General features: G+C 47.7%; 1 protein-coding gene across 1 annotated transcript in view; it reads left to right on the forward strand.

The window, feature by feature from the left end:
* Positions 1–25,433, forward strand: part of CFAP263 (cilia and flagella associated protein 263) — a 614,832-nt gene that overhangs the window by 444,132 nt on the left and 145,267 nt on the right. The window contains exon 7 of the mRNA XM_069654512.1: positions 7,935–8,042. Within this exon, the coding sequence (XP_069510613.1) occupies positions 7,935–8,042 (108 nt within the window). The remainder of the gene's footprint in view (positions 1–7,934; positions 8,043–25,433) is intronic.

Consider the following 25,433-nt stretch of genomic DNA (forward strand, 5'->3'; position numbering starts at 1 on the left):
TAGATGCCTACACCTCAGGGCCCAATACTGAACTCATGCTAAAAGTAGTGTGCAAAGCTGATCTTCTCGCCTCCAGTCTCCAGCGCCACCATCCTGAGGTGGGTAGAATATTTGAGGGGAGGTGATGTACTGTCCTACAGCAAAAGCTGTTAATATCGCTTGCTGTGGGAGAAATATGTGCTCCAGTGGCAGTAACAACATTTCTTTAAAGACTGTCCTTTTTTCTAATTTGAGAAAGTGTACTTAAGCTTTCAGCAATTTAGAAAAGTTGTGCTGCAGTCTGGGAAATGCACCTTTTAGACGAGCAAAGGGGTGCAGTAGTGTCGTAGTTTACGTACAAAACAGGTACTTTTCAAAGGAGAATCCCCTTGCAGAGCCTGTCCTGCCTTCCTCATGGTTAAGGCTGTTGTGAAGCAATAAATCAGGCACATGCAAAAGTGGTGGTTTCATGCCAAGCCACCACATTATCACTTCATCACACAATATAGTGTTTTTAATGAAAGTGTTCTTCCTTTATGGAAGAACACTTCCTATGTTTGCATGCCCCTCAGAATCAGGGCCTCAGCTGACTGATAGCCATTCTGTCTCTACCGCTCCTTGTTTCTCCCACCACATGGAGCCTCTATATGCCATGAGCGATGGTCGTCATGAAAAAAGGAAATTGACTCTTTCAAGACCTACCTTTGCAACTTATCAAAGCAGGCATCTTCACATGGAGTTGTTTTTACTTTTGTAAATGATTTGCGTTTTCAAAAATTTAAATAGCCATTTATAGCAATGTAGCAACCATCTGTGCGGCATCCCACATGGTAACGTTACCATAAGGTACTAGTTAAGGATCCAATTGCAAACCTGGGTGGTGTGCTGTTACTAACGTGGAAGGCCTGCCAAGGTTTTAGTAGTTGTCAGAGCCATTTATATTACCTCTTTTTTTCTCTGTCAAAAATGTATACTCGCCATCATTGATTCAGCCTCTCACAACCCTTGATTGCGAGGCTCCCACGAACCCTTGCGTCCCAGTTCCCCTCGCTCTGCGCATTCCTAGTTCACGCAGCTCCCATGCAATCTTCGGTTGCTTACGCTCTTTCGCCTCCTAGGCGATGTGCTCCTCCGCGCATCCCTCGATTGCATGTGCTCCCTTGCAACCCTTGACCTACCCATGTCTGGTCTTCCCTTGACCGGTTGCGCATCCTTGCTTCCCCAGTGGGCCCTTACCCTCGTTCCCTGCCCTTTCCCCATTGCAGTCCCTTCCCTTATCCTCTGTTACTGCTCTGTTGCTTTTTCTTCTTCTAGGTCCCATTTGTCGACTACTGTGGTTTTGCATCTGCTATCCCTGACTGCTGCATACTCGTATTGCTTACATCCTGGATGTTTTTCACTCTGTCTCCACTCCTGTTGTTTTCTTTCTTTCCTTACAGGTTCCCCTGATCGTTTCAATCTGTTGACTGGGTTTGTTACTCATGGCTGCTTGCCCGTTTGTCTTCTCCCAACATTGTGCCACACTGCCTACTTGTTGGCCCTTCCTTTCATCAGCCCATCTTGAATTGTATCTATTTGCCTATTTATATCCTCTGTCTTGTTTCTTGTCCTGTCTTCTTGTGCCCTTCCTCTTTGTGCCAATCCCTAGAGTCTCCCCCCTTTGTTTTCCCACCCTCTGCCCCCTACTTCCCTCTTCCTTTCCCTTTGCATCTTCTATGGTGCTGTCTGTCTCTCCTATCTTCTCTAACTGCTTTTCTATTGACTATCCTGTCCTTCTTAATAAGTCTGGTAGGAAGACGTTTAAGAGGGATACCCAGGCCTCCCTATCGCTGATACCTACACCAGCGCTTCCTCCAGACAGACCCTCGCCAACATCATCTTTGTCGTTCCCTCGCCAGGCCTATGGTCTCCACATATGTTCTCTTTGCTGGCTCCATTTTTCTCCTCCTCTCCCATTAATGGTGGCACCCGGTGGGAGGCCCTCCTGGCCCCCTTCCATTCCTCTAAGACCAACACTAATGTTTATCTAAATGTCATCGTCTTGGTCCAAGGCCCTCAAGCCAACCTCCTCCTTTTTGATAGACGCTTCCCATGCCTCATCAACTTCCTTTCTTCTCCTGTTGTCCCTTCTTTCCCTTCTCTGGCTCCTCTGCCTCCTCCACCCTCTGCCACCTCTATGGCTTCCGCTACTTCTCCTCTGGCTGCCATGTTGCCTCCTTCCTCCGCCACCTCTCTGGCGTCTTCATGCTCCTCCTCGGCTACCTTGCCCTCTCCTCCTTCCTCCTCTACCCACCCTCTGGCTCCTTCTACACTTCCTCAGGATGTATCGCAGATATTTACCCCTCCACAGAAGTATTTCAAAGGTGGCAACCTTCTCCACAGTGCCACACTCCTCTCTCGCTCAGCTGTCAAAAACTCCTTGATGTTCTTGGTCTGACTGAGACGTGGTTCACGGCCAGATCTGTCCTGAGTTTTGACACTCTCCTCCCTGATGGCTACAAGATCCTCTCTGTGCCCAGAACCAACCATCCGGGTGGGGGTGTAGCCTTGATCTTCCCGGAGTGGATCCCTGCCTTTATCATTCATATGCAGGCCTACTCCTCCTGTGTGAATGCCTGGTCTGCAGTCTCTCTCTCTCTCTCTCCTCTCTCTCTCCTCTCTCCCCCCCCCCCCAGTTCTCTGACTGTTGCTACTATCTACCAGCCGCCTGGCCAACTAACTTCCTTTCTTTGAGTGGGACAACCTCTCCTCCTCCCTCCCGGCCTTTACCACTCAACTTATCCTCCTCAGAGACCTCTACATCCACCTGGATGCTTTCTGTTCTTCTTCAGGACTCTTTCGCAACCTCTGCAATTCTCTTTCTTTCTCTATTCTTCCCCCTGGCCCCACTCATTCTGCAGGGTACACCTTGGATGTTCTGATCCCCTCAGACCTCCCCCTATCTAACCCTGTAACCACTCCTCTCTCCTGAAGTGATCACTTTCTTCTCTCCTCCCATCTCTCTCTCTACCCCTCAGGCCAAGCCGACTCCAGCACTGCCACCCACCTTCTTGGTCATCCGACTCATGAAGCTTGTGTCAGTTGAGGCTTTCGCTGCAACTTTCTCTCCCCCTCCTGCACCTCTGGTTACTCACATCCTGACATAGCCCTGTCTAACCTCCATTGTTCTATCTCTGACACCCTTGATGTACTTGCCCCTGTCATGAGGATCCGCTTGAAGCCCAAAGCCAAGTGAAACTCTTGGTACGACTCAGACCCCGTCACCCTTAAACTCAAGTGTAGGTGGCTGAGAGGAAATGGAGGGCATCAGGTGCACCCTCTGACAAACTGGCCTGCAGCCTACTCTAAAGGCAGTACCAGCTCTCTGTCCACACTAAGAAGAAAGTGCACATCCATGCCCGCATCTCAGCATCTAACAACTCAGTCAAACTCTTTAAAATCTGCAAATAGCTGGCCAATCATGCTGCAGTCTCACCTCCCTGTCCTCCTCTCCATCCTCTTCCTCTACTCCTGGCCTTCCTGTGGCTACCTCTCCTCCTCCCTTCTCCCCCTTTCCTTTGTTCACCCATGACGATATTTCTAGACAAGTCCGATCTATGAAAGTCTCATCAAAACAGGTTCTTCCCTGTTCATCCAAAACCATCAAGGACCACATTGACATCCTTGCTCCAGCCTTGGCCGACTTCTGCAATTACTCTTTCGCCACTGAAACATTCCCCTCCCCTCTGAAGCACTCCCTTGTGCACCCTCTCCTTAAGAAACCCTCTGCTGATCCCTCCTGGCCGGCTAACTATCGCCCAATCTCCTTTTCTGTGCAAACTCTTGCAAAAGCTGGCCATCTCCCAGCTTAACCTCCACACTGAATCTGTTGGTTGTCTCCATTACCATCAGTCTGGCTTCAGAGCATCTAGAAGCACGGAAACGGCTCTCTTGAACATCCTTGAAGACCTGCTCTCAAACCTTAATTCTAACCTTCCTTCTGTCCATATCCTTTCTCTCTAATCGACCCTCCCAGGTCCAACTTGGGTGTTTCCTCTCTTCTATCTCTCTCTCTCTACAGTGGTGTTCACATGGGTCTAATCTTTCTCTCTAGCTGTTCAACGAATACCTGCCACCTCTCGCCCACTGTATTGCTGCTCTCTGCTCCAGCTTTCAGCGCTATGCAGATGATACTCTGCTCTCTTTCAGGCTCCCCTCAGCCGCCTCTTCTCCCTCTCTCATCCCTGATTGTCCGCAATTCAGGAGTGGTGTTCCGCCAACGATCTCTCCCTTAATGCCAGTAAGATGGAGATCCTCTTCATCGGATCACCGGTTCCCTCCTTTTCCTCTCACTCTCTGGCCGCCCACCCTGGGCCCTCTTCCTGCTCCTACCTGTGAGGCTAAGAACCTCAGGGTCCTCTTCAACTCCACACTCTCCTTCTTTCCTCACATCTTTGACGTCTCAAAGAAGTCAAACTACCAGATGCACCTCCTCGGAGGTACTCTTCCTTTTCTCACTTTCCCCCAGAAGCCCCTGTCTCCAGAGCTCTGGTCCTCTCTAGGTTGGACTACTGCAACAGCCTGTCATGATGCCTAGAGCCAGGTCCGACCCAGCAACCCAAGAGGCAGGCATCATTTCCCCCAGGGAAGTGCCAGCGGGCCCAAGCTGGGGCCCTTTGGACACAGTCCTGGCGCCTTAGGCGCCAGGCTCATGTTGGACCCCTGTCCTGGCGCCTTAGGCGCCAGGCTCATAAAGCTAGACATGTGTTCAAGTGTTTTAAGGTGCACTTACCTGATGCAGACCATGCTGCTACATCCAGGCCCTCTTGAGGCCTGAATGGAACTACTTTACATGTGGACCTACTTTCCCCTGGGTGTGGTCGGGGAAGGATACATACCTGATCGGTGGAAGGATACATACCTGGAACTTCTTCCAAAGCTATTTAAACCACGCCCGATCAGCAACTCACGCTTCGCATTGTTCTGCTCCTCGCAGCTGGACGCTCACCGTGTCAGCTCCTGCATCTGGACTTCAGCCACACCTGTCAGCATCCTGGGTCACCTGCTAAGAGAGAATTGGAGAGAAAGAAGACCTTACCTGCTAAAGCTGCATCACGGAGACTTCACACCGACGATCCTGAAAGGGAAGACATCATTTTAAAAGCATTTCGCTTCGATCGCTGCAGCGCTGCATTTCACTCACCTTTCCTGGGCACCTCCATCTTCAGCAGCGATCATCCGGATCCGCAGCCACTTCCCAGAGCCTAGAGAGAAAAGACAAGAAAACAAGGTGAGAGAAGGAAGGGAAATAGGAAAAGCTCAGTTTCCTTCTAAGACTTACCTGTTGGGTCATTCCAATTTCATTTCGAGTCCTGCCGCTTCCTGGCATTCCGGACCCCGGCCCCTATGGGGAAAAAAGACAGACATTGAATGAGCGAATGCAAAGACATTACCCGAACGCTCATCCAGAACTTACCTGTCATTTACTGGAGCTGCACGTTTCACTTCAGGTCGGCGCCATATCTCCGGCATTCCGAACCCCGGCCCGTAAGGGGAAAAAAGACATAAGCGATTAGCGCTTGCTGCAATAAGACAATGAACATTATTATAAACTTATAAGGCTTGAACTTTTGAACTTGCTACAGAACTCTTACAGCGCCTTACCTGAATAGTCAAGCTTATTTGAACTCCCATCAAATCTCAATCCAGTGAAGTAACTGGGTTTCAACACGCCCCTGCATCAGAAGCAGGATGGAGAACTCATCCTTCCAGACCCTAAGGTGAGACTTCACGGGGAATCGAGGAAGGGTATCGTGGAGGGCTGGAAGGGAGTGGGAGGCTTGAGCATTATTCCGTCAGTAGGTAATACTCAATTTTCACGCACAGGGGAATATTCCTGCGAGCCAGTGAGTCCATCTTCAGAGTCCTGCGCTTCACCATAGAAGAAGCATCAGCACTCGAAGCCAGACCTGCGCCTCTGTGGGAATCAGGTGAGCGTGACACAGCCTCTTTCTAAATCTACCGGCCTCTACTCTCGTCCTCTACAACTCATCCAGAACAGGACTGCAAGACTTGTCCTTGGCCTTAAACCAAGCCTAGGGATTGTATCTCTCCAGCGCGGAAATCTCTTAATTGGCTTCCAGTGGTGGCAAGGATCAAGTTTAAGACCCTCTGCACTGTCCACAAGGCTTTCTGGCGCCTGGGACCACAATACCTCCAACTCTCTCTACCTAAATATCTTCCTACTCGAGCCCTCCGCTCCTATACCTCCATCTCTTTGAGGATCAGTTGCTTCTCCAAGCAAAGAGTTGGGGGCAGATCTTTCTTCGGCTGGGGCCGCCCTCTGGAACAGTTTCCCTGCTTCTCTGGAACTTGAGCAGAACCATCTCCGGTTCCAGAAGCACCTCAAGACCTTCCTCATTGCTTCCACCTTCTCTCTTCTTCTCCCCTGCTGATCTCCTGTCTGATCCACGCACTGCCACAAGGCCTAGTAAGATGGTTGTTTTTGTCCTCCCTCTGTGTTCCCCCCCTTGTTTTATCGCGTCTTGAAACACTTGTGCATAGGCGCGTAATAAATTCCATATCATATCATTTATCATAGGCTGCATATAAACACTTGTCCAACCTCACAAAGACGGTGGCCTGGATCAGCAGAATGCTGTAATTTTCAGGTTAAATGTTTTAGTGCATACTTAAACTATGGAGCTCATGTTTCTGCTGAGCATAATTTTATGGTGAGGACCTGGTACGTATGAGCTCAGATCTAGCTAGGTCCCTAACGCCAATGTTGCATCATTTGCACTGCTGGGTGCAAATGTAAAGGGAACAAGGTGGCGTACGCCAAGTGCAATGTGGGTAAACGCTGCCTGACATGCTGAAATGCCAGGCAGCGTTTATCTTTCATAGTGTGCTCTGCATGCCATGCGAGCATGGCAAACGGCGCTCACAATTGAAATGAAACCCTGTCCAACGTTCATGTCAGGGAGGGTTTTATTTCAATTGTACACACTTGCGTGGCAGGTAGCGTGTACAATGCATTCTTATGGAGTCTGCCTTCTTTATGCTAGTGCATAAAGCAGGTGAACCCCATAGGGATCTCCAGCATTTGTGCCAGCATGAAAATCCATGCTGGAGCATTTGTATGGCGGAAAGGAAGAGAGGTGGCAGAAACAGAAAGTTGTGTTCCACCCCTCCTTCTGCCATACAAATGCTTGAAAATTAGCCGTTGCATTGAATGCAAGGCGTTAAAGCCTTATTCAAGGTTTTTACACCTTACATGCACGTTACGGCTCAATTGAACATTAGCCCTATGTGAGTTGTTTTATTAATAAAAAAAACAGATAATTCAGGTAATTTCAGACCTAATAATAGGGCTGATTCATGGAATTTGAGTGCCGAAAAACTGGGATTTGTGCGCCATTCTGCCCGCAAATCCCCATTTGTTAAACAGGAATTTGCAGGCAGAATAGCGCACAAATCCCCGTTTTTCGGCACACAAATTCCATGAATCAATCCCAATATGTACTATACTAGCAAATGGAGGCATGCACTTAAATTGAAAGTATTAATTTTATTTGGCATTAAACAGCTATTGTGTTAGTACATTTTGGGCTGTTAAATTATTGTTATAATTAAACAAATGTTTCTTTCATACAGTCATTATAAGCAGAAATAGCAAATGATAGGGTTGATGTCCCCTCCTCCCACTACACCTTGATTTTTTTGTTGTTGTTAGCTACATCATATTTGTATTTAATCAAAAAAACTGCAAAATGGAATAGCTACTTGAATGGGTGGTATGTTTAAGGTGCTTGGGAGCTGGTGTAGTTTTACCCCATTTTTTAACAGTGAGTCTCTATTTAATGGGAACTGATTTTTGACAAAAAGATTTTCCAGGGTATTTACAGCATGACTGTGGTGTGTGTTAGTGTATGTGACCGTGCTTCCTGACTAACCAGCTGGTCATATTGTTACAGAAAAAACTTCAGAACGCCACTGATGAATCCAGTAGGTTGAATAGAGAGATCACTCTTAGGCGGGATATGCTGCAGAGAATTGAAATGGAGGCCGAACAAGTGGAAGAGGTAAGTGAAAGCATTAAGTTCAACCTGGATGGAAGCAGTACGGCTTGAGATGCAGGTGGAGTATTGCTTATGTTTTATTAAATATTAGTCCTCCATGACGGATTGAAGATAGTGATGCCCATTTGTGTTCCCGGGAGGTGTTCGGGACCCTGTTTGGGTGCTAGACATGATGTTAACAGGAGCAAAATCACAATCTCCACAAAAGGTATACCCTTTCTACCTCCACCAACCTGGTCCCCCTGTCATTAACGCAAATCCACACTCACAACATAACCACGGAAGCTGCAAGTACACAACCCTCCCACCTTGTTTGGCACTGGATGCTTAGTTGTGTATACAGGCAACCAAAACGGGGGGGGGGGAGAGGGGGGATTAGTTAGAGGTTGTGGAAATACACAGGGAAATGGGGAAACCAGAGAGAGGTTTAGGGGAAAAAAACAATGAATAGGTAAGGGGAAGCCAAAGGGAAAACCCCACCTTACTTGCCCTATTCTCTGACGTTCACATACATGTATATAAATGTGCTTCTTGAGACTTTGATATTAACACATACTCCTGACTGTGAGATTCACTTCTCATTATAAACATTACATGATTTAGACTTTGGGCTCATACTGAAACGTAACATGACTGAGACTCAAGCTCCTTCCAACACATGCCCAGTTCTCTTGTTTGTTCTCATACTATCATAGACATTGATGTAACCTGAAAACAATAGAGGAAACAATAAAGAACACCTTATAATTAATGCACTCTTTTCCTCCATGTGTGTTACTTCACACATGCGTCTCACCACAAATAGCTTTTATAGATTTACTTATCTTAGGCCTCCGGACCTGTGGCCGAGTCCAGAGGCAGACAAAAATCAGATGGAAATGCTGTCAGGGCAGCTCTGCCAGATCACCAATGCTGCGGACCCGGTGGACCCTGTCCCAAACAGAGCTTTTCCTGTTGCTCCGACCCAAGCCGAAGGCTCAACATTCACTGCTGCGGCCTGGGCAGACAAACTTATCTTCAGAGCGTTAGCCTGATGCTCTGTCCAGAGCCAAAGACACAGTGTGCACCACTGCACCTTGAGCGGCTTAACATTACCTGTATGCTGGCTTGGAAGGCCAAGTCAATGGGCCTCATGACAAGTTTGCCGGTCTGGAAACAAGAGTGCTGGTAAACTCACTGCCTTGTTTCCGGACCGGCAAACTACACGTTTGCCTGCCAGAGCCGCTGTGCTCGTCAGGTCTGACCGGGCGCAGCGGTCACAGTAGGCAAACTCGTCACAGAAACACCAGCACTGTTAGCAATGCTGCCAGTGTTTCCATGTCCCCACTCCCATGGGACTCTGTGGGAATGGGGATTAACACATTTACCAGCATTTTTACAGGTCCGGTAGCACCGGCAGGGTTACCGTTGGATCTGTAATGAGGCCCAATGTGTGACACAATCACAGGCATCATTGAAACTAGATGGACTCCCTTTTCACTGGATGCTTGTTGGCGTACCTGTGTGCCCCGTCACCCCAAGCATAGCTGGCTGGGAAGTATAGTTCTCCCCAGCATGCAGCCATGTGCGGTAGGCCTGACCGTACCTCCCTTTCCAGACTCCCAGAGAGCGTGCATACCGGGCCCGGACTTTCTGAATTCTGTCTATGAAATTGTCTGATCTTCATTGAGGCATTCACATTCATAGCAGGTTCCCACAAACTCTCAATACAACAATGCTCTTCCACGCCACTGTGAATCCAAAATGTGCTTGAATTCAAATTCCTTTTCTGCTTCCTCCGATATAGAGGAGGAGAATTTGTATTGATATGTGGTCATTGGGTTCAACACTGCCACGTGAAACACACGGTGCATTCGCGTTCCCGCAGTCCCTTTCAACTGCACCTCATTTGTTTTTAACACTTCCAGGATCAAAAACGGACCCACATATCTAGACTGCAACTTTCGTGGTTCTTTCATATGCAAACATTTTGTGGATAACCATACCTTATCTCCCCTCGGGAGGGGCTTTTTAGCTTCCCATTTGCATATTTCTTGTAGACTTCTTTTGCCCTATCCAGATTTTGGCAAGCCTTTTGCCAACCCATCCTGATCTCTGCACTCCTTTCTTGTACTGTGGGGAGAGTCATTACCACAGGCTTTTTATCAGGCAATACCCTTGGTTGCTGCCCATAAATGCAGTAAAATGGAGGCATGCGTAATGATCCATGGTCTGAATTGTTGTTACACAATTCTGCTTTCCTGTAGGGCGATGAGACAACGCAGGTATTGCTCCATGATTTGGTTAACTTTCTCTGTCTGCCCATCTGTCTGGGGGTGGTAACTGGTTGACAACTTAATAGTGATACCCAGTTGATTGCAAAAGGCTTTCCAAAATCTGGAAGTAAAATGCGATCCCCTATCAGTAACCATAGACAATGGCAATCCATATAATCTCACTGTGTTACGTAAGAACAATTGTGCCAATTGCCCAGCTGTTGGAATGCCCTTTCTAGGTACTAAAATGACCCTTCTAGATAATCCACCACCACCAAGACTGCATCGTAACCCTGTATATTTGGCAAATCGGTAACAAAGTCCATAGATGCATCCTCCCAAGGCCCTTAAGGGGTGGGTAGAGGATTCAATAATCCTACTAGTTTCTGATGCAATGCTTTGGTACATGCACATATTTCACATCACTGCATATATTGTGATGAATCCCAGGGTAACGTCACATCTTCCATGCGGGAGCCCCCTTTCCATGAAGCCAGGGAGATGAGGCACTACCCTATAGTTCTCCTAGGTGTGGTACTCAGCGGGTGAATCTTATGGGAGGGGAAATCCTTCATGGGATTGGTGACAATGACCCTGGGAGAACGCAGTATTCACTCACCCCTTTGCTGTCTCCACTTCCTTAATCCCCACTCAAGTCCCTCTGATTCCATGCACCACTATTTGTTATGGTTTAGCAGAGGACATCCTTAATTAGACGGGGATGAGGAAGATGAAGCAAGGAGGCGAAAGCCTACCGCGGAAACACACACTTTGCAGTTGCCCAAAGGCAAGCCTGATGGTAATTAGGGAAGACTAACTTGTTCCCAGGTTGAGAAGTCAGCACTGGAGGAACAGGGAGAGAGAGAGACTCTGGTCCAGTACCGAGAAGACTGAAGACTGGAGGCCGGGACACAGACAGTCATAGTTACTCGAGAGGTCCTAATGAGGCAGACGAGACACGGGAAGCCAGACCAGCGAAAACCAGCCAGGCACAAAGACGCAGGTATCCGAAGGTGAGGGAGACACGCTGGAGCTGCAGAACCACGAGGAGAACACGGAGTGTGGCCAGAATGAAGAAGCTTCGTTCCACCTCCCGGAGAGACAAGAGACCGCCCCATGAGTTTCCAAAGGTAGGGAAAGAGCCAGACCAATGAGGGGAGCATTGAGGGATCTGAAAAACCTCATTAAAACATCCCAAAGAGCCCAAGTGGGTGAAAGGGATCCTATCAAATGTAATACACACTTTACAAACCTCATAAAAGCACCCGAAGATCACAAGGGGATGAATAAGGAAGCATACAAATAGATACAAACTTCATAAACTGAATAAGAATATCCCGAAGAACCCAAGGGGGTGGGAAGGAGAATATACAATATATTACAAACTGTGTGAAGCTGGTAAACCCACCCAAAGGGCACATGGGAAAGACAAAAGAGGCAGAACATCAGATAGGAATCTTGAGAGAACACCTATGTGGTGCAGTACTTGGCAGGGGAGTATGCCGGGTCTGTCCAAGTGGACATTAGCTAACTATGGGACGAGGATCCCGCCAAGACAAAGCAAGAGGGTATGGGACCCAGATGAAACAAGGCAAAGCCCACCAGTGGAATATATAAGGGTTGAGGACCCACCTCAATGTAGGAAGAATTATTAGCAGTGGGCCGGAGCCCGAAAACACGAATATCTCAAACTGAAAGTTGTGAGAAACAAGTCTGGCAGGAGAGTAAACTAGACCTGACAGACACTGGAAAGGATTATTTTGTGCTACGGACTGGAGAAGAGGAATTCCCCAGACGATTTTGAGGAACTTTGTTTTCCGCATAAGTGGAACTAGGAACCCAGGCTGAACTTGTCAACAGTGAACATTGAACTATATACATTCTTTTGCATAAGAACTGCACTTTGGTTTCAGCAGTTAGAAAATGAGAGACCTCCTTCTGGAATTAAGGAGGCACCCACACTTTCTTTATTTAGATCAAAAGTGTAAGGGACGGAAATAGGTTTAGACACAGGATGGTGGACATTTTTGTTTGCTGGACATCCTGACCGGGTCTTTGCTGTTTTTTTGAGGCAGGGCAACCCCTCAGAGCAACTAGCCTTTTCTTTCCTTTCTTTTGGTATAAAGAAAAGTCTTTGATAATCGCTTTTACCACAACTTTGTCAAGACTCTTGCTTCTGCATCCTTACACTTAATTAAATTCCATCCATTCTGATTGGGCAGGTTATTGCATCACCTCTTTATGATCATTGGTGTTAGTGCCGAAATCCCCTACTCCTGGCTGAGTAGTATCATTATTCCGGTGCAAAAAATGGGATCGCAAAGTAATCCGACAAATTATCGCATACTGGCGATGCTTGATCCTCCATCCAAAATGTTTGCACAAATACTAGTTCAGTTTAATGACTGGGCCCTGTGAAGGCATCATGAAGTACGCCAAAGACAACAGACTTCAAGTTCAAACAAAAAGATATTTATTACCTTAAATGTCAGGATGGTTGAAGGCCTAACTTGCCCTATGCAAAGGTGGGATTTTCTTACCTGAATGAAACCAAGGAAAGTCTGAATCAAAGAGTTCAACTTAAAAGCCTGTCTGTGTCCAAAACCTATCATTGCTCGCACAACTACAATTAACCAATGTGTAGGGATGTTAAAGTCAAAAGAAACATTGTTTAACTCAAAGCTCTGAGCTTCTTCCAGCTCAGAGATTCCGTTCAGCTCCACTTCTCTAAGCATAAGAAAATTCCATGAAAAAGGCTAAAAATGTACCTTTCTCCAGTTCAAGGTGATATAGTTCCACACCAATCCTTGGGGTTCTGTTCCCCAAGTTTCAAGTAACGAAGTTGAAAACAAAGGGGTCTTGAGACTCTGGTCCCAAGACAACAAGTGTAGTTCATTAGGTCTCTGGATGCCCTTCCCCAAGACAAGTAACACAATAGTTAAAAGGGATATAGTTCAGCACCAATCTCTGGGGTTCCCTTCCCCAAGTTTCAAATAGCACAATACGAAACAAAGGGGTCTTGAGACTCTGGTCCCAAGACAACAAGTGTAGTTCTTTAGGTCTCAGGATTACCTTCCCCAAGACTTCAGTGCCTTTAATTACACTTGTCTTAGTCTTTTCAGAAGTCTTTTCAGAAGTCTTGAACAAACACCAGTTCGGCCTGGCCCTCATTCTGGCTTGCCTCACCAGCTCCTTTGCAATGGTTTTGTTCGGTTTATTTCACAACTAGGAACCTGGGTTCCTCAGCCCACATACACAGTGTACTTGGTACTTGTTCCTGAGCACCAAGTCACTGTCACTTGATTACTTTTATTGGGCTTGTGGCTTAGGATATACTCTTTTACTCCTCTGGCTTCTCCTTGGTCGCCTTGTGGCTCTGCCACCATGTATCGCACACCCCTTGCCAAACTGTAGCCTTGTCACACTGCATTAATTCATTACAGTTTACTGTTTGGCTTCCCTCAGCCTTTAATATATTATACTTCCAGGTTTGGGTTGAGTCGTTGTGCCAAATATGTTTTAAAGTTCACTTTCAGCTAAGAGTGCAATGCTCCCTTATGTGGCTTTAGTTAAGTTCAGTATTCAATGTATACTTGTTCGCTTTAAATGTTACATAATTATTAATTTGATATTTAATGTGTGCTGGTTTTATCTCAATGCTCAGTTTCTATTTAGTTAAATATTTAATGTGCATTGGGATTTTCAATGTTGAATTTCCATTTAGTTAGGTATTCAATATGCATTGGCGTTTCAAATATCGAATTTTCATTTAGTTTGGTAATTTCAAATGCATCTAATTATTGATTCTTCTGGGCTGTTACTCACTTGTGGTCCTTTAGGATCTCCCTGCTGCTGAAGCGCCTCTCTGACACTCACCTTTCTTCTCTGCTCCCACCCAGTTATTTCCTGCGACTTCCTTTCACCTCATGAAGTTGGGAAAACCCACTGTTGCGAACACCGATTGTTCGCTGTGTGCTCCCTGCTTCACACCAGCAACTTTGATGCTGGTTTCCTGACACGGACCGCGCCGGGCTCCTTGGCAGTTCCTTCTGCCTGCACTGATGCTTGGAGGCTCCCAGACATGTGGGGGATACAGAACCCACTTGCATCGGGTCCCACAAGTCCTCTCGGACTTTTGCCGGCATACTGGTTCCTTTTTATGGGCCACCACGACTGCCTCCTTTCACGGGTCTCCTGGTGCATCCCCTGTCGCGCTCTGCCCTGCTGGGCAGGTCTCCCTTTATACACCTGCACCCCCTTGAAAGGCTGCAGGTGTTGGACTCTGATGAGTCCTGCCTGACCACAATTACAAGGGAATTCCGGACCCTCACAGTTCCTTACAGGCATCTTCTTCGTCCCAGTACCAGAGTGGTGTAAAGGGGTAATCTTCATCACTTCTTCTTGGTCTCCGTACTGTCAAGTGTTCTATGTGGAGATTTGAGGGGAACTAGCTTATATAGCCTACAAGGGTTGGGGGAGGGTTAGGGTGGTTGTCCGTAGGGAAATGGGGATACCATGTCTCGCCCAAGGGCACCCATCTCCCAATCCTCAATGACCCTCCACCCAGGTGGTCCTCCCTCGCTTCTCCACCCCCAGGGTCAGGATTCAAGAGTGATGGCCTTTCGTGGCCACCTGACAGAGGATCCAAGAGGAGTAGGAGTGAGAATACCCTCAGGTTTCTAACAGCCCACAACCAGATTATCATACCGTTGACGCAAACTTGTTTCCGCGAGGAATCTGGCACCTCCCCCACTCTGTTGGCACTTATTTCTACCATTGAATATTCATGCCAGGTATTGCACCAAAATGTTTACGTGGCTTTCATAAATTTCAGCGCCGCCTTTGATACTGTTTAGCAGGAGTTCCCTTGGTCTAAACTTTGCAAGTGGGGTATTCACCCGGGGCCTACTAAAAATGATCAGTTTACTGCATAGCCACTCTAAGGGTGCAGAAGTAAGAGTCTGACACAGTGGTGGTATGCTTGTTGTCAAAGACATTTATTTTATAAAAGAAAAGAAAAACCTATCTTGCCCTATTTCTATGAGGGGTTGCCCTACCTCACCAAAACCACTAAGGACTCTGTCAGGATGTCTTGTAAAGTAATATGTCCATGTCCTGTGTCCAAACCTATTTCCGTCCCTTACATTAAGCTAACTAAGGCAAAACTGGGCGTCTTCTTGATCCAGAGGGAAGCTTCTCTCATTATGGATGCAGACGTATAATGTTCAATTCGTGATGAGAAAACACACTGAGAAACTCCTCAATCACAGTTCCCAAGTATCAAGGGGGGGGAAGTCTCTTTTGCTTTTTCTTCACTTCAGTTTGCAAATGAAGTATTAAGTCTGGTTCACTATCTTGCCAGACTTAACTGTAGACCTTATAGTGATTCTTTAAACACAGTTCCCAAGTATCAAGGGGGAGTCTCTTCCCATTGCTCTTCACTTCAGTTTACAAACGTAGTATTAAGTCTGGTTCACTATCCTGTCAGACTTAACGGTAGACCTTCTCATCACAAAACATATTTCCCAGGTATCAAAGGGGTAAATCCCTTCCCCTTGTTCTTTCTCCATCTCAAAGACAGTAGCGTTAAGTCTGGTGCACTATCCTGCCAGACTCGACTATAGATCTTGGGGTTCCAGAAAATGTCTCTTCCTTTAGTAGTAGGTCCTCAAACCCCTAGTTTCAGCTTCTTCTCTTTCTTTCTTTTTTGCATGAGTCCCAGGTCCCTTTGGGTTGTCTCAGGTTCTACCTGACCTGCTCTGAACCTCAGGCCCTTGACTGTGTGCCTCTGCGATCTAGTATGGGTCCTTGACCCATGTGTTTTCCTTCGGTGGAGGTTGTCCGACCTCATATGGGTCCCAGACCTGGTGTACTCTCCTGCCAGGTACTGTTCCACAAAATCAAAAAAGCCCTCGCAGGACAAGGCCGCGGTGTTGAGTGACGCAGGTGCGCAGTAGACGCTGCCTGATGAAACAGTGCATTTGCTACATCCACACGTCCGCGCCTATAAGAATTCGAGGTACAAGACCCTCTGAGGCAAAGCCCTCACAGGACAAGGCTGCAGTGTTGAGTGATGCAGGTGTTTGGTCGCGAAGGGGATGCAGCACAGACAGTGAGCGCGGGTGTTGAATGGAGAGTTCAACTTGCTTTACTCCATGTAACCCCCTGACCTGGTGCCCTCTTCCCACCCTTGCACTCATGCTGTAGTTTCCTCTGGGACCTGTACCCCTGTGCTGCTGTTTCTTCTGTGACCTCTACCTGGCTTACCCCCATACCCCCTTTGCCCCCGCTCACCTCGCATCCTCGAATCTCTGACCGTGTGTGGGCACTCGCACCCCAGGCCCCGTTTGCGCTCTTTCCTTAGGCCTCTCTACTAAGGTTGCTTGCACTCCCTTGCATTCTAGGACAGGGTTCGATCTCTCGCGACCTTGGCTGCATACGGTCCCACGCATCCCTAGATTGCATGCACTCCTCACTTACTAGGCCGCGTGCATGCCCACGCATTCCTTGATCGCGTGTGTTCCCACGCATTCCTTGATTGTGGACGCTTCCTCACGCTTAGGCCACATGCGTTCCCCTGCATTCCTTGATCGCGTTTGCTCCTCACGTCCTGGGCCGCATGCATTCCCGTACATTCCTGGAATGCATATGCTCCCTCGCGCTTAGGCCGTGTTCGCTCCCTCCCTTTTTCTCCACCTACTGCATGCCCTGCGCTTCCCCTGCAAGCCCTTCCTCCCCCTCCTAACCCCCTTCACCTGACCTACTGTTTATTCTGTGATTTTGTTCTCAATGGTTTGCGGTTTGGTTTTCTTTCCCACTAGGTTCCCTTGGTAGTTGTCCTGCCTTGGGTTGTTCATTATTCATGGCTGCTTACTTACATTGTACTGCATGCATCCTTGCTGTTCTTTCTTTTCTAGGTTCCCCGGTTGATTGCTCTGTCTTTGTAAGTTTTGTAGCTCCCGTTTCTTTGAGTCACTGTTTCCATGCTGTTCATATTTTTTTCTAGGTTCCTTGGTTGATTGCTCTGTCTGGCGGTTCTGTTTGCATCATTGTATTCCTGATGTTCATTACTTTCTAGGTGTCCCGTTGTTTGCTCTGTCTGGGCGGTTTTGTTTCTCCTGGTTGTTTTCGTCATTGTATTGCCTACATCTTGCTGTTCTTTCCTTCTTTCAGGTTGATCATTCTGTTTTTTTCTAGCAGTGGTTTGCTCTTGATTGTTTATCTATATTTGAATCTGATTTTAGCATTTGGTCTGTCCGCCTTGTGCCCCCCTCCTTCTGTGTCATCCCCTCATCCTAGTGTTTCTCCCCCTCCTTCCTGCCCCCTAACCCACCCCTCACCCCCTACTCTCCACTCTCCCTTTCCCCCCACTCTACCCTCTATGGTGCTCTCTCTCTCTCTCTCTCTCTCTCTCTCTCTCTCTCTCCTGTCTTCTCTAACTGTTTTTCTATCAACTATCCTTTCCTTCTCACTAAGTCTGGTAGGAAGAAGTTCAAGAGGGATATCCTGGTCTCCAACCCAGACCTCCTCATCACTGATACCTACACCAGTGCTTCCTCCAGACAGACCCTTACCGACATCCTCTTTGTCGTTCCCTCTCCGCGCCTATGGACCCTCTGTATTGTCTCTGTTTTTTCTCCTTTTTCCTCTTCACCGAATAATGGTGGCACCCGATTGAAGCCTTACTGGCCCCCTTCCACTCCTCCAAGTCCCTCTTTAATGCTTACCTAAATGGCACCATCAAGGACCTCAGGCCAACCTCCTCCTTTTTGATAGACGCTTCCAGCGCCTTATCAACTTCCTTTCTTCTCCTGCTGTACCTTCTCTCCCCTCTCCCCCTCTGTGAGAAACCTGAAGGTGTCTCACCCGCAAGTTCCTGGGGGATCTGTAATCTAGGTGGCCAGGGCACTGCCATTGCTATTGGATCCAGTTCCTGGGGGTGGACCAGTGGGGGAGGATCACCTGGATGAAGGGTCCTCGGGGAGTGGAAGTGGGACACCGAAGGGTGAGACACAGTATCCCCTTCCTTATGACACCTTTTACCCATCCTGCCCCGTAGGATACTCAGAAACTCTACCCCCTCCCCCTTTTCTGACACAAACACTTTCTCGCAGCGGGAATGACAATGGACCAATAACTGAGCCGTTTACCTGACATGTCCCAACACAAGGATCAGGCAGAGTCAGGCAATTGCTGACAACTACACACACCTGACTACTTTTTCCCTTCCATATTGGGATAAAAGGTGGCGCACACTCCGAGCAAGGCCGAACGCACGAGGAAACAGCCATTCCGGGACGGCAGTTCAAGTGGAGGAGAAAGGCAGTGAGACCTGAAAAGATGTCAAGCAGGGAGTTGCCCTTGCCCTTTTCAACCCAGATCCACAAAGCCTCTGATGAAAGATACGTAAGATCAGGAATCGCAGCTGGCTGGTGGTGTGACGGATGTCAGCAGTACATGGCACCTCCCGCACTGATAGCCAGGGCGGGGAGACGTGGTGGCCATCGAGGTACTGTACTTGACTTCAACACAGCCGGTGAGTCGGAAGTACCTGATAGTAGACCAGCTTGTGTTAGGCTCAAGTGTGCAGCAGCAGCTAAAAGAAGATAAAGTAGACAATGGTTGTTTGTGAACAAACACGCTGGGTACCAGAGTCAGAGTGGTCCAGCGTCACGCTGGCGCTCAGTCAAAGGTCTACTCCTCTCCTGAACAAAGAGACTGTGTTGAATATAAAAGATAAAGGATACTACAAATACTAAGAGGCCATAGGGAAGGCTGTGCTATAAAGGTGTTAAGGTGGTCATACAAAGGCCAAGTCAAATCCTTTGTACAATCGAAAGTCCTTGACACATTGCAGAAGTTTTGTTGTTACAAATTGGCATTTGCACCCGACTGAGGGCAACACTGTGCGAACTGTGATGGTGAAAAGCCTGCACTTGCCGTTGGCTAACAGGGTAACCCAGCGAGACGAGATCGCCCATCAGAAGTCTGTTTGAATCGGCAAGCGCTCTGGTTGGTCTGAGCCTGACTGAGGGAGACTAACGATTGAGAGAAGGATCGGAACCTGGCTGAGGGGGATCCAAGGGTGACAGGTATTCACCCCACCTAAAGATTACCCAAAGGAACTTTTGTGGCTTTGGCACATCAGGCCCTCTGAGGTAACAGACTTTGCATGAGAAGAGACTTAAGCACAGAAGGCCATGATACTGGAAGAGGAACTGTAACCCTGTGCTGGAGAATCCCAGGGGTGTGCTGTGCTCAAGAGTCCTGCCTTATCCCATGCTAAAAATGTGGGGAAAGGGGACCTCGGCCATAACATCCTGACTTATCATTTTGTGAACATTATCTCACGCTCTTTTGTAACGTAGCAGTAAGGATTGGCAATAGTTTTTTTTTGTATAGGCCTTTTTTTATTTGACTAGACACCACTGGGACTGTATTATTATTATTTGATGGTCGCAGCTTGCTCCCATCTTAGAGTTAGGTTTAGCATAGGCGTTTATCTCACCCCTTTCACAGTTTAATAAACCCCCTTATTGTGTGGTCACTTGTGTCTGCCTTACTTTGGTATTATGCCTTCTTTACACCACTTTGGTTCCTCTGCCTCCCTCCTCCACGACCCCCTCTACGGCTGCTCCTACTGCTTCTCTGGCTACCATGTTGCCTCTTCTTTCTGCCACCCCTCTGACACCCTCCTCCTCTTCCTCAGCTACCTTGCCCTCTCCTCCTTCCTCCTCTGCCACCCTCAGGCACCTCCAATAGTTCCTCAGGGCATACCACTGACCTGTACCCCTCCACGGAAGTCTTTCTACGGTGGCAACCTGCTCCACATTGCCACTCTCAACTCACGCTGTGCTGGCAAACACTCCTCTGACATCTGCCGTCTCCTGGAAGAACTGATCTGGATGTCCTCCGAGACTTGGTTCATGACCAGCTCCGTCACAAGCTTTGCCACTCTCCTTCGATCTTCTCCACGCCAAGAACCAACCATCCCAGTGGGGGTGTAGCCTTTATCTTCCCGGAGTGGATCCCTGATTCTATCATTCCTATGCAGGACTACTGCTTTGAATGCCTGGCCTGCAGGCTCTCACTCTCTCCTGGACTTTCTCTCACTGTGACCACTATCTACCGGCCGACTAGCCAAGTCGCCACCTTCCTCTCGGTGTGGGCGGATCTCTCCTCCTCCCTCCTCGCCTCTACCTCTCAAGTTCTCCTCCTTGTAGACCTTAACATCCACCTGGATGCTTCTTGTCCTTCTGAAGGACTCTTTCGCAACTGCACCTCCCTCTGTCTCTCTACTCTTCCCTCTGGCCTGACCCACTCTGCAGGGCACACCCTGGATGTTCTGATCTCCTCAGACCTCCCTCTCTCCAACCCTCTCACCACTCCTCTCTCCTGAAGTGACCACTTTCTCCTTTCCTCCCATCTCGCTCTCTCTACACCCTAGGCCAATCCAGTCCCAGCACTGCCACCTACTTTCTCGGTCATTCGACCCATGAAGCGTGTCTCAGTTGAGGCTTTCGCCCGCTACTTTCTCTCCTCCTACTGCACCTTTTGCTAACTGACATCCTGACACAGCTCTCAATTTTTCTATCTCTGACACTCTTTATGCACTTGCCTCCGTCATGTGGATCCACTTGAAGCCTAAATCCAATTGCAACTCTCGGTACGACTCAAACCTCGTCACCCTGAAACGCAAGTGCAGGGTGGCTGAGAGGAAGTAGAAGGCTACTGGTGCACCCTCTGACAAACTGGCGTGCCGCCTGCTCCAAAGGCAGTACACACTCTCTATCCTTGCCAAGAAGAGAGCACACATTCAAGCTTGCGTCTCTGCGGCATCTAACAACTCAGCCAAATTCTTCATAATATTCAAAGAGCTGACCAATCCTGCTGCAGTCTCTACCTCTCCTGTCCCTTCCCATGCCCTCTGCACGGCCTTGGCCTCTCATTTCATCACAAAAACTCAGGACATCCTGTCCTCCCTCTCTTCCTCCTCCTCCTCTTCCTCTTCTATACTGGCCCGTCTGTGGCCTCCTTTCCTCCTACCTTCTCTCCCTTTGCCTTGTTCACGCCAGACGATGTTTCTAGACAAGTCTGATCTATGAAAGTCTCATCAAAACCGGTTTCTCCCTGTTCTTCCAAAACCATCAAGGACCAGATCGACACTCTTGCTCCAGCCCTGGCTGATTTCTGCAATCACTTTTTTGCCACCAGAACTTTCCCCTCCTCCCTGAAGCACTCCTTTGTGCACCCCCTCCTCAAGAAGCTCTCAGCCGATCCTTCCTCTCCAGTATCGCCCGATCTCTATCTCTCTTTTGTTGGGAAAACTCTTGGAAATGCTGACCATCTCCCAGCTTAACCTTCACACTGAATCTGTCGGTTGTCTCCATGACGATCAGTCTGGCTTCATCGCAGCCAGAAGCACGGAAACTGCTCTCCAGAACATCCGTGAAGACTTGCTCTCCAACATTGACACTAACCTTCCCTTCTGTCCTCATTCTCCTTGATCTTTCCTTTGCTTTCGACACGGTCAACCATGTCATCCTGTTCAAGCACCTCTGTGATAACCTGGATATCACTGATCAGGCCCTGACCTGACTGACCTCCTTTCTTACTGACCGACCCTCTCAGGTCCAACTGGGGTCCTTCCTCTCTTCCATCTCTCTCTACCTGTGGTGTTCCCCAGGGGTCTAACCTTTCTCCCTGGCTGGTAGAGCAAAACCTGACTCCTCTCTCCCACTGCATAGCTGCTCTCTGCTCCAACTTTCAGTGTTATGCAGATGACACCCAGCGCTCTTTTAGGCTCCCCTCGGCCGCCTCTACCCATTCTCTCATTCCTGATTTGTCTGTCTGCAATTCAGGAGTGGTGTGCTGCTAATGATCTCTGCCTCAATGCCAGCAAGACCGAGATCCTCTTCATCCGAAAACAAGCTCCCTCCTTTTCTCTCCCTCTCTGGCCGCCCACTCTGGGTCATCTTCCTTCTCCTACCTGTGAGGCTAAGAACCTCTCCTTCTCTCCTCACTTTTCCGACCGCTCTAAGAAGTCAAACTATCAGCTGCACCTCCTCAGAGGTATTCTTCCCTTCCTCACTTTCACCCACAAGCTCACTGTCTCCAGAGCACTGGTCCTCTCAAGGCTGGACTACTGCAACAGCTTTAAATCTTCCTGCCTCTTCTCTCGGTCCTCTACAACTTATCCATTGGAGGATTGCAACACTTGTCCTTGACCTCAAGCCCAGGGATCCTATCTCTCCAGCTCTGAAATCTCTTCACTGGCTCCCAGTGACGGCAAGGATCAAGTTGAAGAGCCCTCTGCATTGTCCACAAGTCTTCCTGGGGCCTGGGTCTGCACTACCTACAACACTTTCTTCCTAAGTATCTCCCTTCTCAAGCTATCCACTCATCCACATCCAACTCTCTGAGGGTCAGCCGCTTTTCCAAGCTGAGAGTTGGGGGCAGATCTCTCTTCGACTGGGGCCTCCCTCTGGAACAGCCTCCCTGCTTCTCTTGAGCTTGAGCAGAACCATTTTAGGTTCTGGAAGCAACTCAAGACCTTCCTCTTCGCTTATGCTTTCTCTCTTCCTCTTCTCTGCTGATGACACATCTGTTACACACACCTAGTCACCTGGCCACCCTCTGAATCTGGGACCAGGTCCCTGCCGGTCCAGTTGCACTATGCACTGCCTTTTGTCCCCTCTAGCACTTGTGGTCTGTATCTGTAACTCTACAGTCGACCCACTCTCTGCACTTATTGCCACCCGCTGGCTGCACCCTCTTATTACTGCCACTTAGACACCCGTTGGCTGGACTCTGTTATCGGCACTTTTCCTTCTCCCCTCCCTTTTTGCACTTCTCCATCCCCCACCCCATTTTGCACTTCTCCCCTCCCCCCTCCCTGCACTTTCACGATCTGAATGACACAAGGCCTAGTAAGATTGTTGTTTTGTCCTCCCTTTGTTTCCCCCTCCTTGTCTTGTTGCGCCTAGAAACACTTGTGTACAGGTGCGTTATAAATGCCATATCATATCAAATATATCATTATTTAAAGCTAACATTAGATCGTTGATGATCTATGGCTCTGAATTCTGTGGCAGGAAACGCCTATCCAAGCTGAAAACAATCGAGGGGATATGCCTTTAAGCAATTACCAAATGCTTTAGACAAACATCAATAGAATATCTATTCGCGTAATGTGGCCTCACTAGTGTAGGTTGTGCTGGAGGTTTGTAAGCAGTCCTGAAAACACATTGGCACAAAGGGCGGGCGGAGCAGCCAATCAGGTTCTGCCGATCACGGGCTGAAACCGCAGATCTCAGCATGCATTCCACAGAACCCACATGCTGCCTCCCCCACACAGACTGCCATCTTCTGACAACCCTCCTTTTCCTTTTTTAAATTAAAATATTCGCAACCGCCCCTCCCCAACCTGACTTACCTGATTGTGGTGGCGACGGCGAAACTCGCTGCTGCTTCTCTCTCCCTTTGTCTGCTGCAATGGAAATGGAAGAGGGGCTTCGCAAGGAGCCCCGCCTTCCATCTCTGTGGCGGCCATCTTGGAACTGTAATTTCTATTAATTAAGGCGTCCCATTCCTTCATAGAAAAGACCCTGCTATCAGCACCCTGGGTTACCTCTTTGGTAACCTGTGGTGCTAATGGCATTAGTAACCCGTTCCATGGGCTACACCAGGGGTTAACATCCTGGTGCCCATGTTAAACGCCCTTGCTTTACTCTGGCCTTTAACTCGTGTTGCCGGGCCGTTACCCCCCGGTGTAGCCTGTGGAATGGGTTATGTGAGGAGTCAGAAATTATACCAGGACACAAGGAGGTCATGTTTTAACAAGAAGAGATTTATTGAAAGAAAATGGGTTGGAAAAATGCCTCTCTCGCTCTATGCTAAGGAGGGGTTTCCTTGCCTATTAACTAAAAACTAAAGATCTGTTTGTGTCAAGAAGTCGATAACTAAAACTGTCCTTATTTCCAAAACCTCCTAACCTAACCCTCACACTATAACCGCAAAGGGTGCAAGGAAATGTCTCTTCATGATGGTAGCAAAAAGTGTTCAAAACCAAAAGTATCCAAATAGTTCTAATGAAAATGTACTCTAAGGTAAAGATCCCTGGACCCAGAGGTTGGTACCCTTCCCCTGGATTCTTGTTAGGATGGCAAAAGTGTCTCTTGTAAATAACAGTTCCTGGACTCACAAAGGTCTTGTTGAAATGATAAGTTCTGTAACAATCTTTCTGTCGTGCTCCTCGTAACTTAATATATCGCCTAGTGTACTCCCCTGCCAGGAATCTTCATATAGGTTTGGTTGCCCGGTGTACTCGCCTGCCAAGACTTCTTTTGCAGTTTCTGAATCACCTGGTATGCTCCCCTGCCAGGTATCTTTATTCAGCTTCACAGTTCTTGGGCTATGGCACAATAGCACACAACATGAGGAAATTGTATCATTTGCTCAGTTCAAACGTCTTCACAACATTGGGATTTCATTTATAAGCACTTGATTAGAGCTTGTTTTAATGGTTTGCTTTATATGCATTCAAACATTCTTCTTATTATTGGAATTTGTCTTTATGCTTTGCCTTGTCTGCATTCAAATATTCTTATTATTAGATTTGTCTTTGTACTTTGCCCTGTCTGCTTTCAAATATTATTCTTATTGGATACCTCTTCCCCCACACTGGCATCTCATGCAGCCATATTTGTTTGGGCTTTCTTTTTGTACTTTGTCTCGATTGCATTTAAATGGGCTTTGAATATTTTCTACGCCAACAATCTCATATTAACAACAAAGACTATGTGGGCTGTGTGGAACCACATCATTGGAAACCACCAAACATTTAATGCGCTGTTGTGGAAGTATAACCAATATTAGAAGGAGGACATTTAGGTTCTTAGGAATATGGGACTTAAACCCTGAAAGTAGTGAAAGCATATGTGATATACTCTTTAGGGGCAACAATGGGAAATCGATTAACCATGTGGTAAAAATGTGGATTATCATTATAGAGGTTTTAGATATATTAGCATTTTAATTTCATTACATGGCTGTATTGTGGTATATATTAATTGGTTAATATTTTTATTATATTGTTTGGTATTTTGCTATATTATCAATCTTGTACTTATTCTTTCAT

Source organism: Ambystoma mexicanum, chromosome 1p (genome assembly GCF_040938575.1).
Source record: "Ambystoma mexicanum isolate Mex_15411 chromosome 1p, UKY_AmexF1_1, whole genome shotgun sequence".
NCBI lineage: Eukaryota > Metazoa > Chordata > Amphibia > Caudata > Ambystomatidae > Ambystoma > Ambystoma mexicanum.